Source organism: Fonsecaea nubica (assembly GCF_001646965.1).
Source record: "Fonsecaea nubica strain CBS 269.64 chromosome Unknown Scaff28, whole genome shotgun sequence".
NCBI lineage: Eukaryota > Fungi > Ascomycota > Eurotiomycetes > Chaetothyriales > Herpotrichiellaceae > Fonsecaea > Fonsecaea nubica.
In genome coordinates, this window is record NW_019173701.1 from 326,254 (window position 1) to 341,356 (window position 15,103).

Consider the following 15,103-nt stretch of genomic DNA (forward strand, 5'->3'; position numbering starts at 1 on the left):
AACCCTCTCAGACCCGAACCACCCCGAACCGGTCCAGCAAAATACTTTCTCAACGCCGTTTCTTTTCACGTGAGAAATCCCTTTTCTCCTTGAGATTTACGGAGCCAATAACTTCTGGGTCGCCTCCCGCACGATCTTGCCCGACTCGGCCAACTTGGCCTTCTCCTCTGCGGACAGAACCAGCGGGAGCGGCTTGACGACGCCGTGCCTCCCCAGGACGACGGGCAAGCTCACGCAGCAGCCCAGATCGGGCTGGAAGTGGCTGACGGCGCGGACGTCGCGGCGGTCAAAGATGATGGACGAGCACAGGTTGGACACCACCGAAGCGATGCCGAAGGCGATGGCGCCCTTTGTGTCGACGATGCGTTGGCCCTCGCGCTTGCACTCGTCGGCGAGTTCCTCTTTGTCGAAGGCCTGAGGGGGAAGAGCTTCGGCGATGGGCACCCCGTCGATCGAGGCGTGCGACCACGCCACGAATTGCGAGTCGCCGTGCTCGCCGAGCACGTAGGCGTTGATGGGACCAGGGGCGATCTATATGTACAGTCGGAGTGAGTTAGAACTTTCTGTAAGAGGGGATTTTATAGGCTTGAATGGGGAAAGAAAAGGAAGGCGGACTGACCTCGAATTTATCGGCCAGCATTCGCCGAAGTCGAACCGTGTCTACAAACGTGCCTGAGCCTATGACTTGTGACGGTGGCAGGCCCGACAATTTCAGGGCCAGCGTCGTGAGCACGTCCACGGGGTGCGACACGACGAGGAGGATGAGGTCGGAGCGGATCGGTCTTAATGAGTCGATGATCCTCTCGAGAATGGCCGTGTTTCTCTCTATCCGCTGAAGCGACGTCTCGCCTGGTTTGCGCACAAAGTGCGTCAGTCAATCTTTGTTCCGCTCCACAGCCAGAACCGGAACAGAGGCAACATACCTCTCGACCTCTTCGACCCGGCAGTGACGACCACAATGTCACATTCGCCCGCCTCCTTGAGAGTCCCCGCTCGAACTCGTGTGGTGCTGTCCTCGGCGTAGCACGCGTCCGACAGGTCACGTACCTGACCGTCTCGCTTTTCCGGCTTCACGTCGACCAGCAACAGCTCGCTGTAGAGAGAGCCTCGGAGAAGAGCAAACGCCGTGGCGGCGCCGACCTCTCCGGCTCCAACGATGGCAATGCGAGCAGTCATTTTGTAGTGTTGGCAAATGTATCCTTTCGACAAGGTGTCAATACCATCGTCACGTCCAACAGAGGTCCGCCCAGGATGGCTTTATAGAATCTCGCAAAAGGCTACTTGTTTGCATTACGAGTATACATTAGAAAAAAGTGGTCTGTTAGTGGCGTGAGGTTGGGTGCATTGGCGGGCATGGCGGGCGGGCCAAGGGATGGGGGGATGTCCGACTTGTCACATGTTGGACATGGGCGTCGGAGGATTCTGCGCTCCGGTGAGGGTTTATGGCGGTTGTTGAAAGAATTCTCTGGGGCGAGCGAGGTGCTTCAGACTCGCCGCGGGAAGCAAGAGGGCGATCGAAGCTGACGAGTGGGTTGTAGTTGATGTTGATGGAGACGCAGGAGAGTCGCTCATTACGTCCCTGCGGAAAGGGAAAAGCCTCCTTGGCACCGCAGCCTCGCCAGTCTGGCCTCGTCATACCTTGGCCATACGACGATACATCAGTGTGGTGTTTGCTCTTTATCTGGGATTGACAAGCAATGTGAAGTTGGTGAGCCTTCTGACCAGTGTGGTTGCGCCCTATGATCGACGTAGAGTCATGTAGGTCCCCTACTATGGCCCACCGAGTAGTTGGAGTTAACCGTCTATAAGTGGGCGCCCTACCCCAGCATGGAGCCAACATATTTCAAGTCCATGCTCTCCTCCTCACCAGTTCTTCCCACAAGATTCTCAGAGGGCCATCCCTGAGAGCGGCACAATGACCAGCCCGAATCTCGAGGTTGGAATAGAACTCCAGAATCCTCCTCCTCCCCTACAACTGGAGCCGCAACCAGTTCAGCCTTCAAAGCTGTAGGTCGTCCACGTCCAGACTCCAATTCATGGGAGTCAGAGCTGATCATCTCATCTAGACAGCATGTTCTGATAGTCGTTGCCTCTACGACACTCATTTTCACAGTGTGCGGCATCGGCTTCTCCTTTGGCGTCTACCAAGATGTCTACCAAGGGCTCTCTCACGACCCTTCATCTCCGTTCTACGGCTCGTCGCCAGCCATGATTGACCTGATCGGCACACTGGCCATCTCCCTCATGACAATTGGTGCCCCCTACGCGACGGCATGGACCAAGCAATTCCCTCCGCAGTTCGTCATCGGCGCCGGAGGGGTGGTGTTTTCTCTCGCATTGCTTTTGGCCTCTTTCAGTCGACGCATGTGGGAGGTTCAGCTCACGCAGGGCTTTCTCTGCGGCATAGGAACCTGTCTGACGTATATGCCCGCCGTTACGGTGGCTCCGACCTGGTTCACCGCCCGTCGCGGCCTCGCCATGGGGATCATCCTCTCGGGGACTGGCATTGGAGGCGTCGTCTGGGCTCCTGTCCTGCACGGCTTGATTGTCAGAACGGGCTTCCGCAACTCTCTACGCATATCGGCGGCCGTCGCCTTTGTCCTCGTCAGTGCCGCCGCTCCTGTCATGCGCTGGGACGCTGCGGCAGCGCAACGGTTCAGAGCAGAAGCTCGACGTTCGTCAGGTATCGTGGGACTGTTCAGGATCCCTTTGGTGGATTATCGCATCGCTCGGTCACGAACCTTTCTTGCGCAAGGATTGGGCGCTGCACTACAATCTGCGGCATACTACACGCCGGTGTTTTTCTTCGCCTCGTACGCAAGAACACTGGGCTACTCGTCCGCGACGGCCTCGAACTTCATCGCCTTGTCCAACGCTGCCAACGCTGTAGGAAAGATCATCATCGGGCACGCCGCAGACAGGATCGGCCGGCTCAACGCTTTGTTTCTGACGACGGCCATTTCGGCGATTGCGGCTCTGGGCCTGTGGATTCCCTCGTCCCTCTCCTCGAGCCAATCCGACAGCCGCAACTTGTTCATCGCCTTCACGGTGCTCTACGGCGTTTTCGCGTCTGCATACGTCTCACTCTTCCCCACCTCTCTCGTCGAGCTTTTTGGAGTCCAACATTTCGCCTCGGTGAATGGCTTTCTGTACATGGTGCGAGGACTAGCCACGATGATCGGCACCCCTGTCGCCGGCGCACTTATTCGGGGCGCAACTCACGAGAAGGGCCCCGCGCCGTATCAGAACACCACCATCTTGGTGGGAATATTGTTAGCGACTGCCACCATTGCCGTGTTCTGGGTCAGGCTGGAGGCCGCGGTCAGCAATTTGCGGCCTGGAGGGACGAGGTGGAAGCTGTGAGACGTACGAAGTAAAGTGTGTTGGCAAGTCTCTGTACGAGCCTCGGTCGCCGATCTTCGGATGGACGACGCCGTTTGCGGAGTACCATGAGTGCCTAGGAATTATGTATGGAAAGAATTAGTCGTAAAACTGGGACACTTGGGACTCGGAAATGCTCCTTATCTGAACGCATCCGACGATTCCCGCCTCGACTGGTGGGTGACTGGCCAAGCGCCAATCCGCAGCCACGCAAGTCAGCATCCCGCATTTGATCTTCCCCCGCACTTCTGTAACAGCCACCACTAGCAACGCATTCGATTCAAATAAATCATCCCTGTCGATACGTACAGTGCCATGAGTACCCGCGACTGCCACCCTACTGCCTCAGTAGTCCTCGTCCACCATCCGTGATACGAAACCACATCTGTCTATCGATGGCCACAAAGACACAAGTCTCTCAGATAAAATCAGAAGACCAGACCAGATCAGATAGAGGAGATAGATTGAGATGGCAGTCTACCGCTGCCAAATCTGCTCAAAGCCCTTCAAGAGGAACGAGCACTTGACCCGGCACAAGAGGAGTCACTACCCCGATCGGCCGTTTACATGTCCGTTGTGTTTGAGGTCGTTTACGAGACAGTAAGTAAGCAAAAGCGCACGGTGCCCCTCTGGAGGATCCTAGTAGAACCCAGGAGGCAGTGCCATCCTTGGGATGAGATGGGATGGGATGGGTTGGTGTGGATTTTTGAAAGAAAGAGCTGACTCTTGTGTCTTCTCTGCCCAAAAAAGGGATACTCTCCTGCGCCATATCTCGTCTCATGCGAAGCCGCCGGTTCCACGCACTACCTCCTCGAAGAGACCACCACATGAAGAACGAGCCGGGTCGAGACACGAGCCCATCTCTCTGGACGATACGAGCCAGACACAGACCAGCGCCAGTAGGACATCAATACCCGTAACGCTGCAAAGCGATACCGCCCACGATGACTCTCCCGGCTTCGCCACCCTGCTCACCTCTTCCGAGCAGACCCAGATGCATCTCCCCTTGTTCGCCGCCTCGAGTTCCGAAGACATCGACGTGCCCCCCGAACTCTACGGTAACGATCCCTCCGTGTTTGGGACACCAGCCCTTCCTCCCCGAGAGCAAGGCCGCATCTTTGAGATCGACCACCTCGACCCCTCGGAAGTCACGCGATTTTTCGGCGGCGCCGACGAATCCAGCCCTTTCACCGTGCACACCAGCGCGTCCTCACCGATCCTTTCCCGGCACCAGCACCAGCACCCGTACAAGCACCCGTCTCCAGGGACGACAGAGTCACAGCAGCAAGACGAACCCTTTGAGCTGCCCTCGGAGCTGTTCCACGGCACCGTCGATGTCCCCGCCAGGACGTGGCTGCGGGAGTTTTGTGCGGGGGATTGATTTGTTTTTGCCGATTTGCTACTTCAAGTTTCGGATAACTATAGGGGACCCTGATTGCTATATTGCTTCCCATAAAGTGGTTCGAGGATCATGTTATGACTGTGTACCATCATCTACGTCTGTACATTACATGAGCAAATCCGCAAGAAGGGGGATGCAAGACAGAGAGTACCTTGCTGAGTTTCATTTCATTTTCTCATAAAGAACTACATGATATAATATAATACACCGTTTTATACACCATGAATACTCATGCCTGATTTTGCATGTCCCAACCAGGGGATTTACCAAGACCAGTGAGGCCGTTCGCAATAGATAAAGGCCTCCCAAGGGAGGATATGTGTCATTCCATATCAATGGCCCGTATACAAATATCCATATCATATGTCCAGATACCCAAGTACCCGTCTTCATGATACATCATCGACCAATTCAGCTGGCTAGGTCGATAGCAAGCCAGCCAGCCAAGTAGGTCCCCAGTATCTAGGTACCTAGATATCACGTCAAACTCATATAAGAATCTCCGCGCCAATCATAGACTCAATGCGCGCTTTGAGGCGAAATACCGCGTCCCGACTGAGCGGGATAGGACCCCCAACGTCCTCGACGGGCATGTTGGGGAACCGCTGGACCTTCCAGGCCGAGGCGGCCGTGTCGGCGTACAGGCACGGGTACGCCTCGAAGAAGCCGTCGTCGAGCTTCTGCGTGTCGAACTCGTCGTACTCGAGGTCGTAGGCGCGCAGGAGGGCGCGCAAGCCCGGTGACCGCGGCACCGGTTTCTTCTCCAGGCCTGGCTCGGCAAGGGGGTTCGTCCCGTGCGCTTTTTCCAGACATACCAGGTCCCATACTCGGAACGAGGTTTTGTCGTGCACGTCGTCGTCCTGATCGTCGTCGTTGGTGGTTGTGGTCTCCGGTGTTTTGTGTTCGGGATGGGGTTGGTTGGAAGGAGGAGAAAGATGTGGAGGAGGTGGATCAAGAGGAGAAGACGGAGTATGAAGGAGAGGGGTTTTGGAGGAGTCGTCATCGCGGTCGTCGATTTTTCGAGAGAGCGACGAAGGATAAGGAGTGATGCGCAAGGACGGCTTCTTCCGCCGACCACGCCGTTTCCGGTGCGCGACCACATTGTGGATGGCCATCCGGAACAGCGCGTCCACGTCGATCTGGTCCTGGTACATGATCGCCATGTCCCGCACATCGGGCCACGGCATCCAGTCGATCATGGGCGAGTGAGGGACCGACAGCTGAGCCCGTGTCGGACGGTATGCGGGGGGGAGTTGATTGTATGAACGCTGGCAGGGGAAATTGCGCCAGAGCTCGGCGTGGAGGAAGCCTCGGAAGGTGGCCTGTATTTTGTTTGAATTCCGATTGTCAGCAAACGAACATATCCCATCTAGCACTGTTGTTGTGTCTCTGGGAAATACATACCGTCAAATTCCAGTACCCCTCTGCTGCGGGCCACGCCTCGCGAACCACCCACAGCACGCCTTCAGCAGTGATTGCGCGCTGCAGTTCGTTGCTGTCGATTCCGTTAGCATGCCTTGCCGAGAAAGACCGGGTGGTACTTTTGATTCATTGTGTCCTGGGGATACGATCTCACCTGAGGAAACACCGGTCGGAGGAACCACGAAGCAACTGTCTTAGCGCCATAATGTACGTGTCGAACTGCGACTTGGGCAGGCTGGTGTTGAAGCCCATGGCCAGGCTCAGGCTGGACAGTGGATGCGTGAAAGTGTGGTCGAACAGCGTGGCTCGATCCAGGCGCGCAAGGGCCCGCATGATGGCCTGTTGCGCTTCCTTCTGGGATCTATCGCACTCGTCTCGATGATTCGCGGTGGGGGTGCGTTCGGTGCGGTGCCGACGTTCAAGTCTGTTAGCGGTGCTTCTCCTCTGGCGATGGCGGGAGCGGTCACGTCTTGATATTTCCAGGGCAGGCGGCGGTGTGGGCCCGAAAACACCAGGTAGAGTTGCACTAGTCGTAGTGACTGTCGTTGTAGACGCTGGCGTCGAGAAGACATCGTTGCTTGTTGTCAGGTTATCCAGATCCCAATCCGCCAACGAAGAATCCTGGCCTGCCCTAAAGGCAAAGGGATGTTGTAGGACGTCGCTCTCGGAAGACAATCGCGGACGCTTGAACGAAGAGTGTGTCTTGGCCGCGTCCGTTATAGTTGAATCCCATCCAGGTGCTACATGTTGGTGTCGCATAGGTATGTGGTGTTGTTGACTCGGACGACGAAAGGGCGTATTTCCCGGTCGCGAAACGCGCCGCGGGAGTTGGTCGGTAGGGACCTTCTCCGGTACATCGTCGTGCTCGAGATAGTACAGACTCTGAGAGTCATCTAGAACCCATTGTCCAGGCATGTTTCTCCGGTAGCTTTTGTGATCAGGTGCGTGAGGTGTAGGGTGTGGCTTCTGGTAGCTGAGATTGTTGCTTGACAATTGCCAGTCAGATACATTCCGAGATGCCCATGTAAATCATCACCTGCACGACGTCAAACTCGTGTTCTATAGGTCCTTTGCGAATGCCCAAACGAAGACTAGAATAGGTGGCTCGGTGGCAGGAAGGGTGGCGGAGGAGCGGAGGGGCGGACGAATACAGCAAAAGAGCCAGGATTTGGCGCCAAGACCCACGCCATCTTCTGGTGCGGGGTCACGGGGTCCCCAGAAACTGCTTCTCTGTTTATTCACGAGGATTTCCATTGGCTACATATCTCTGTATAGATAGAACTACCCCAGCCTCGACATGGACGCATCTGGACGACGTACCCAAGTACCTCGCTCATACCCATCGACACCCTTCGGTAACGACCGGAGGAAACATAACTAATGAGCGGATCTGCGTGTCTGTCTAGCAAGCCTTCACCCAACGAGATGCGCACTTCTACTCGCTTTTGCACTCATCTTGGTGGACGCGGCAGGAGATAAGAGAAGAGTTCAGAGATAAAGCCTGCTGGCTTGAGAAAAAGAACCAGAAGACTCCCTACTGCGCTCGATCGCGCGGTCGTCAATTCTGACAGTGCCACAGTCGCACTGTTCTGTTCCGGCTGAACTCGGCCCATCAGATCCAATCGAACGCATGCCTGCTGATTGTTCACATAGCCTTCTGTGCCAGTTCAGGTGCTACCGAAGAGCATACTCCATTACAAGGACGAGGTCATCTCGCTTCGAAGATACTCGAGGTCCTCTTCTGCTCTCTTCAGATCCTGGCCATCTCGATCCCCCACATTTTTTCGGACCCGAACAACATGCGTCAACAGCTGCAGCGCGTCGCTTTGCCTCTCGAGATCCCAAAGGAGGCAAGCCAGCGAATGCTCGGAACTGAGTCGTCGTGGATTCTCCTCGGCGAGTGTTCGGCGCATGACCTCGACCACCTGGTCCAACAATACCAAGGCCTCGTTGAATTGTCCGTTAGCCACGTATGCTTCCGCCAGCTCAACCATCGAATTCAGCCGAAATGGATCTTCCGGCACGCGCATGCGCTTCTCAGTGCTGACGACCTCTTCTAATAACGCCACTGCCTCGTTGAGTTGTCCGCGCTCTCGGTACGCTCTTCCTAGCTTCCACATCGAAGCCAGTCGATCTGGATGTTCGTCGGCGAGTGTGTGCCTCCTTGCCTCGACCACATGTTCTAACAAGGGGATTGCTTTATCGGGTTGTCCGTCGAGCAGGTACAATGTCGCCAGCGCATGCATCGAATCGGGTAGACCCGGACGCCCCGCCACTATTCAGCGACTGCTAATCTCGACCACTTTTTCTAGCAAGGACAATGCTTCTTGAGCTCGTCCGGCACCATAGTACACTATCGCCAGCGCATACATCGAAGCCAGTCGGCTAGGATCTGTCTCCGGGCGGGTGTGGCTCTTTATCTCGACTACCTGTTCCAGCAATGTCAATGCTTCCATAACTCGCCCGTCACCTTTATATGCCAATGCAAGCAAGTACATTGAGTGTAGTCGGCCAGGATCCTCCTTCGCAAGTGTGCCCGTCTTCATCTCCACCACCTGCGTCAGGAGTGCTATTGCCTCGTTAAATCTTCCAGACAATCCCAAGTTCGCCCCCTTGAGTTCGTATATGTCCACCCACTGCTCATTCACCTTTGAAGGGTCTAGATTCAAGTGTGTGAACAACCTCTCTACTATCAAAGCGAGCTGTTTTTCATCTCTGAAAGTTTGGCATATACTCCCAATCTGCAACAACACGTCTACTATCAATGAGGCTGGGTCCTCACCAAAGATCGACTGCATGGGCCACAATGTGACAGCCTGGAGATGGGCTTGCAGCCGCCACCCGATCTTGCTCAAGAAGTTGTCGTCAATGGAGCTTACGGCGATGAGAGAACTCATCTTCAGCCAGGATTCGTGCCGTTGCTGGTCACCCTGGCGATCTCGCGCCCAGGCATGAACTAGGGGGTGCATTGAAACGCGCCTGTCACCTTCGTCAGACTCCTCGACCGAGACAAGGCCGAATGCTTTCAGCATCTGCAAGGCTTCCATGAGGCGAAAGGGATCCCAGTCTTCCGCACCAACTTGCATCAATAATGGAAAACGAGAGATATGCCACTCTGTCAGCGATCGCCTCTGGTCACTTCGGTCACATGCATTTTTGGAGATGAAGTGTTGTGCACCCTTCCAGCCAACTCGAAATAGCTCAAGGGGGATACGATTCGCCCCACATACTGCCAGCATGGGCAGCAGTTCGAGCGCGTCGTGGGCTGAAACCTCCGAGATTGGACGAAGGGTTTCGATCGAGGCCTCGAAGGCTGTGTAAACGTCGCGGTACCGAGACCGAGCCTGGATGGAGCGGAAGGTGAGTAGTTTTTTCCTTTGACGTGCGTACACTTCAGGGTGTTCGGCGAGGGTGCAGTGGCCACGTGCTACATATGTTCCGGCTTGAATAAGCGCGAAAGGGTGCAAATGAAGCAGCTCGGCCACTTTGTTTGCATCAGCTGTCAGATTCGGCCGTTCATCTCCCTGCAAGCGTGCCGCTTTTAACAAGAGTTCTCGGGCATCAGCGACAGGAAGGCCTTCTAGATCAATGTGCCGGGCAGTCGCATATTGCTGGAACTCGTGATTGCGCGACGTTAGCACCACTACGCTTGACGGTCCAGGTGGGAAATGCTCGGAGTAGTCGATGACCGGGTCGTCAGCATTGTCCAACACCAAGATCCATGGTTGCTGAACGTTGGCTAGCCCTTGCCGCCCGTGCTCCCATGTCTGTGCGGGAGGGTTTACACGCTTCGCGATGTCCAAGAAACCGTTCTCTGCCGAAGACTTGGTGCTGACGTCGACCCAGAAGATTCCCCAGAATCTGGCCGTAGGGAGTGAGATACTTAGTCGACGATAGGGATGCTGCAAACGACAAGTGGACTCACAGTGTACGGACGCGCTGGACCAGTTGCAAGCAGACCTCGCTCTTACCCTGGCCACCCATAGCGGAAATGACAATCCTGCATTGAGTCTTCGGCGCTGGATTCTTGATAGCCTCGCACACGATGGTATCCAACTCATGGATCACATCATTTCGTCCGACAAACAATGTGTTGGCAGAGCGAGTGATGGTCCAGTGCACGGGATGTGTGATTGAAACGGGCCCTAGAGAGATCAGCATCTTCTGTAAAGTTGTAACAGAACTCACCTCGGCGTGTCTGTTCGTCTGGATCCCGAGGCGGGCTTTGCACGCTTCTCCACTCTTCCAGCATCGCCTTGGTGCAAGCGGCTGCTGTAGCAGCCGCGTAGGCTTGCCATTGTTTGTTTTTGTGGCTATCAGCATAGTCACACACACCTTTGATGGCAATTGTAGGGACGTATTCCCAGCTACCTGCACTCTCCATCTCAAACCCAAGAACCTTCTCCTCGGCCACAACACGATCTCGGTGCATACCACTCTTCATGACGGTGTTGCTGCTCGCTATGCGTCCTGTATGAATTGCTGGCTTTTTGGCATCTTGAATAGCTGCAGATGTCATTTGGCGTCCATCCGGGGATACGCCTAGCGCTCGTTGAAGACGTGTCCGGCACTCTCACAACCCAAAGCCGTACAGGAACTCTGGAGGGCAGCCTCGCACACACCGTCGTCTGGTTCCACACAATGGCCACAAGCACTGCAGTTTTGCGTTCGGTGCTTGTGTCGATAGTCAGCAGGATAGAGTCTGTCATTTTCTGGTACAGGATAGACGAATCCCGAAAACCCCTTTGTGGCGGAGATGTGGGCGGAGAAGATGGCAATCTTCTCCCGAAGCCTCTCTTGGACTAGATGGCCTGAAGTCTTCCCGATATATGCTCGAATTTCTGGATTCGCCCGCCCTAGAGTATCGTCGATCTCTTTCTTCCTGACGAATGTGTTTGGGTATTGCCTGCCAAAATCCATCTGAATCACCGACATGCTGACGATGACATCGCCTAACAGGATCTCGGTACCATCAGGAGCTTTTGGGGCGCCGCCACAAATACCAGCTGTGATGGCAAGCCTGATTCCTCTAAAGCTGGTGCAAAGGTTTGCGGCTACCGCCGCTGAACTGGCGATACCCATACTTGGCATATAGGTCAGCACCACATGTTGATTCCCCAGCCGTCCGGTGGTGTAGGCATTCAAATCTCCGGCAGCCTTGCCGTACGAAAAGCCATCGGTCTCATATTCTTCTTCTAGAAGTGCCTCCACAGCATTGCGTTCCAGAACCAAGGCACAGATGATGGCGATCTCGAAGTCATCGCGGCTACGGGGCCGAGGGGGTCGCACATCAGGGTTCATATCGACATCTGGAGGCAGTCAGACAGGGTGGAGGCCGGCTCGGTCAGCACGAGGATCTGAATAAATATCGCGCTCAATGACGGCGGCATTGACAGCCCGATTCGAAGTGAAGTTCAGCGCAGGCATCATTGACGCTCAGCCTCACGGTGCGTACTCGTAAGTTGTGTTAGGTCGTCCACCAATGATTGCCTGCTGTTCTCCAGGTCGCTAGCGAAGCACAATTACAGCATTCAATGCAGCTGAGGTGGCACTGGTGGCTACTCTACCGACGGTGAACAACATGTACTCGGTACAAGCAAAGGCTCGGAGAAAAGTTAGACCGCCAACAAAATCCTCTGAAAGAACGTCATCTTGGGACACACGAACCACCAGGACCAAATCAGCTTCATGATGATGTTTCTGTCCAGCTTCACACATAGCGCGGATCAGCAACAACAACCACCCCACGATACCCTATTACAATTCCCGATGACCTTACATACTAGTGTTGTCAGTGTTGTCTACAACCCCCGCGGGTGCAAACAAACATCCCACCTTGAGGCGCAGGCAGTGGATTCCTCCTTCAGATTGTACAGTATCCGATCACACGATCTAGTCATCACCCCAAACATGAGCAGCCTCTGTAGCCAAAGGGCAGGGCCACCCACAAACAAATGCCATCTCATCCTGTGGCCTGAATCCCCGGATTTGCTGCCTAGCATTTCCCCCCTGATCCGGTGCCGCAACCGAGAGTTCGTTACCCCACAAGTCGTTCTCATTGGACATCGAGATCCACGAGGGTTCTTACATGGATGGTCAAGACTGGTTACACTACCGTCGTGGAACATATATATGCTTAAGACCTTCCTGACGCATATCATGTCTCAGATCCATCCTACAGGCCATACTCTTTCGACGAGCAGACCTTTGAAGGTTATAGCTGATTCCTTATTGTGTGCTCTTTGACCTCACGCCGAAACTCCTCCGCTATGGCACAAGGGTCGACAGCGTCAGGTCCCCGGTCTGAGGTTGATGTCCTCATCATCGGTGCAGGCCCAGCAGGCCTGATGATGGCCAACTGGATGAGTCGGTGTGGAATCCGGACGAGGATAGTGGACAAAAGAGGGACCAAGGTGGGTGAATAACATGCTGGATCAACCCATTTACTTCTGCTTGATCAAGAATACCAACCAAAAGGCAGATTTTCAACGGTCAAGCAGATGGACTTCAATGCCGGACGCTCGAGATCTTTGACAGCTTCGATTTCGCACATCGCGCCTGGATAGAGTCAAACCACATGCTCGAAATCTGCCTCTGGAACCCCGACCCAAAGACGGGGATCATCCACCGCTCCGACCGTATCCCGGATACTATCCCAAATATCTCACGCTTCCAGCAAGTCGTCCTCCACCAGGGCCGCATTGAACGATTCTTCCTTGACTCCATTTCCGAACATAGCAAGAGAACACTCCAAAATGTGCCGGGATGGGAGGAGGGTATCCAGGTCGAGCATGGCGTCATGCCGGTGTCATTTGAGTTTGACGAGAGTCTCGCCGAAGACAACGACGCATACCCGATCACCGTCAAGCTTCGACATCTCAGCGAGCTAGAAGCAACCCCCAAACAGGCCGCGACCAGTGTGAACGGTTCCAGCCTACAAGATGGGCTGTTTCGCAGCAACTTGTCGCCGGACGACACCCAAGAGCTGCTAGAGAGGTCAAAGGCGCTACGGGAGAAGGAGGGTAGAGAGGAGACGATCAAAGCTAAATACATGCTCGGTGCGGACGGCGCACACAGCTGGGTCCGAAACCAGCTCGGTTTCAAACTGCAGGGCGAGTCCACCGACTATATTTGGGGAGTGCTCGACATCATCCCCATCACAGACTTCCCCGACATCCGGATGCGGTGTGCCATTCATAGTGAAAGCAGTGGGAGTGTGATGGTGATCCCGCGAGAGAACAAGCTGGTCAGACTCTACATCCAACTGACGACTATGGAGAATGCAGGAGGTGGCAAGAGGGCGGATCGGAGCAAAATCAGCCCAGACACGATTCTCGCCAGTGCACAGAGGATAATGAAACCTTACAAGATTGACTACCGATACTGCGACTGGTGGACGGCATATCAAATTGGACAACGTGTTGGTGACAGCTTCAGCTTGAAGGAGAGGGTCTTTTTAGCGGGCGACGCCGTCCACACTCACAGTCCAAAGGTACTCCTGCGCCGAACCCACCACCAGTATTGTGGCTCTGAAGCTAACTGCATTCACAGGCCGGCCAAGGCATGAACGTCAGTATGCAAGATGGTAAGCATGACTCTATTCTTTTGGTGAAATGTCTCGACTGATCAACTTGCCTCAGCGTTCAACCTCGGATGGAAAGTCGCCAGTGTTGTCAAGGGCACCAGCAACCGAACCATCCTCAAGACATACCAGTCGGAGCGGCGGAGGATAGCGAAGGACCTGATCGACTTCGACCATCGCTTCTCCCGGCTCTTCTCGGGCCGTCCAGCCAAGGACGTGCTGGACGAAGAAGGTATCTCGATGGAGGAGTTCAAGAACGCGTTTGAAAAGGGAAACCTTTTCGCTAGCGGTGTGGCCGTTGACTACGGCGCGAGCGTTATCGTGGCCAAGTCCGGCGACAGCACCGAGCAAGGCGATGGCACAGAGGTGCTGGGCGAGCAGACGTTGCGTGTCATCAGTACCCAGGACCTGGCAGCCGGCGTCCAGGTGGGCATGCGCATGCCGTCGTTTAAGGTGCTCAACCAGGCGGACGCGCGACCATGGCACTTTCAGGAACTGCTGAAAAGCAATGGCACGTGGCGCCTGGTGGTGTTTGCAGGGGACATCGTCGGGAATCCGGCCCAAAAGGCACGACTCGATGCGCTGGGCGAGAAGTTGGGTTCCGCGACGTCGTTCCTGAAGCGCTTCACACCCCCTGGAGGTCGGTACGACTCGGTGATTGAGGTACTCTCGGTACACTCGTCCAAAAGGAAGGCTGTGACAATCTTTGACTTCCCAGCGGTGTTCCGCCCTTGGGATGACCGCGACGGCTGGGACTACTGGAAGATCCACGTCGACGACGTCAGCTACCACGAAGGCTACGGCGATGCTTACACCCACTACGGAGTCGACCGCGCCCGCGGCTGTGCTGTCATACTACGACCCGACCAATACGTCAGCTGGGTCGGCGCCATGGACGACTACGAGAGCATGGACAAGTTCTTCAGCGGGTTCATGGTTGAGCAGCCCCCACGAGCCACACTGGAGACAACCGAGACGGTGGATTCCAAGGACATCAGTCGTATGTCGCTGAAGGACGCAGACGACGCGGGGGATCAAGCTACGAATGGCGCAGTCGTCGGCATGGCGGCAGCATGATATCATTGTATTTTTTTTTTTTTTTTTTTTTTTTTTTTTTTTTCAAAACTTTTTTTCTTTCCCTTTTCTTTATTTCTTTTTTTTTTTTTTGTTTTTTATTACACTCTTCCGGCCCAACGAGACTAGCGATAATATCGTTTCCCGTTTTATCTTTAAAAAAAAAAATAAAATATAGAAGATAACAGTGTCACGAATACAAGAAGATAACACGACAAGAAGTCACCTCATGTACTGATAAA

General features: G+C 54.7%; 6 protein-coding genes across 6 annotated transcripts; 2 read left to right on the forward strand and 4 right to left on the reverse strand.

Moving 5' to 3' along the window:
* Nucleotides 1–96: 96 nt before the first annotated feature.
* Nucleotides 97–1,176, reverse strand: AYO20_05102 (hypothetical protein; the record flags this gene model as incomplete). The annotated part of the gene is made up of 3 exons (XM_022643396.1): nucleotides 97–531; nucleotides 620–849; nucleotides 924–1,176. The coding sequence occupies 3 exons, from the start codon at nucleotides 1,174–1,176 to the stop codon at nucleotides 97–99; spliced, it is 918 nt and encodes a 305-aa protein (XP_022500733.1).
* A 739-nt stretch (nucleotides 1,177–1,915) lies between these two features.
* AYO20_05103 (sodium/hydrogen exchanger 3) lies at nucleotides 1,916–4,762 on the forward strand (the record flags this gene model as incomplete). The annotated part of the gene is made up of 4 exons (XM_022643397.1): nucleotides 1,916–2,007; nucleotides 2,067–3,359; nucleotides 3,858–3,981; nucleotides 4,199–4,762. The coding sequence occupies 4 exons, from the start codon at nucleotides 1,916–1,918 to the stop codon at nucleotides 4,760–4,762; spliced, it is 2,073 nt and encodes a 690-aa protein (XP_022500734.1).
* A 509-nt stretch (nucleotides 4,763–5,271) lies between these two features.
* Nucleotides 5,272–7,120, reverse strand: AYO20_05104 (hypothetical protein; the record flags this gene model as incomplete). The annotated part of the gene is made up of 3 exons (XM_022643398.1): nucleotides 5,272–6,105; nucleotides 6,188–6,278; nucleotides 6,360–7,120. The coding sequence occupies 3 exons, from the start codon at nucleotides 7,118–7,120 to the stop codon at nucleotides 5,272–5,274; spliced, it is 1,686 nt and encodes a 561-aa protein (XP_022500735.1).
* A 779-nt stretch (nucleotides 7,121–7,899) lies between these two features.
* On the reverse strand, nucleotides 7,900–8,451 carry AYO20_05105 (hypothetical protein; the record flags this gene model as incomplete). The annotated part of the gene is made up of 1 exon (XM_022643399.1): nucleotides 7,900–8,451. The coding sequence occupies one exon, from the start codon at nucleotides 8,449–8,451 to the stop codon at nucleotides 7,900–7,902; it is 552 nt and encodes a 183-aa protein (XP_022500736.1).
* A 33-nt stretch (nucleotides 8,452–8,484) lies between these two features.
* AYO20_05106 (hypothetical protein) lies at nucleotides 8,485–11,506 on the reverse strand (the record flags this gene model as incomplete). The annotated part of the gene is made up of 4 exons (XM_022643400.1): nucleotides 8,485–10,066; nucleotides 10,131–10,350; nucleotides 10,394–10,747; nucleotides 10,798–11,506. The coding sequence occupies 4 exons, from the start codon at nucleotides 11,504–11,506 to the stop codon at nucleotides 8,485–8,487; spliced, it is 2,865 nt and encodes a 954-aa protein (XP_022500737.1).
* A 968-nt stretch (nucleotides 11,507–12,474) lies between these two features.
* Nucleotides 12,475–14,864, forward strand: AYO20_05107 (hypothetical protein; the record flags this gene model as incomplete). The annotated part of the gene is made up of 4 exons (XM_022643401.1): nucleotides 12,475–12,618; nucleotides 12,687–13,697; nucleotides 13,757–13,790; nucleotides 13,846–14,864. 4 exons carry the CDS (start codon nucleotides 12,475–12,477, stop codon nucleotides 14,862–14,864), a joined length of 2,208 nt encoding a protein of 735 aa, XP_022500738.1.
* Nucleotides 14,865–15,103: the final 239 nt, after the last annotated feature.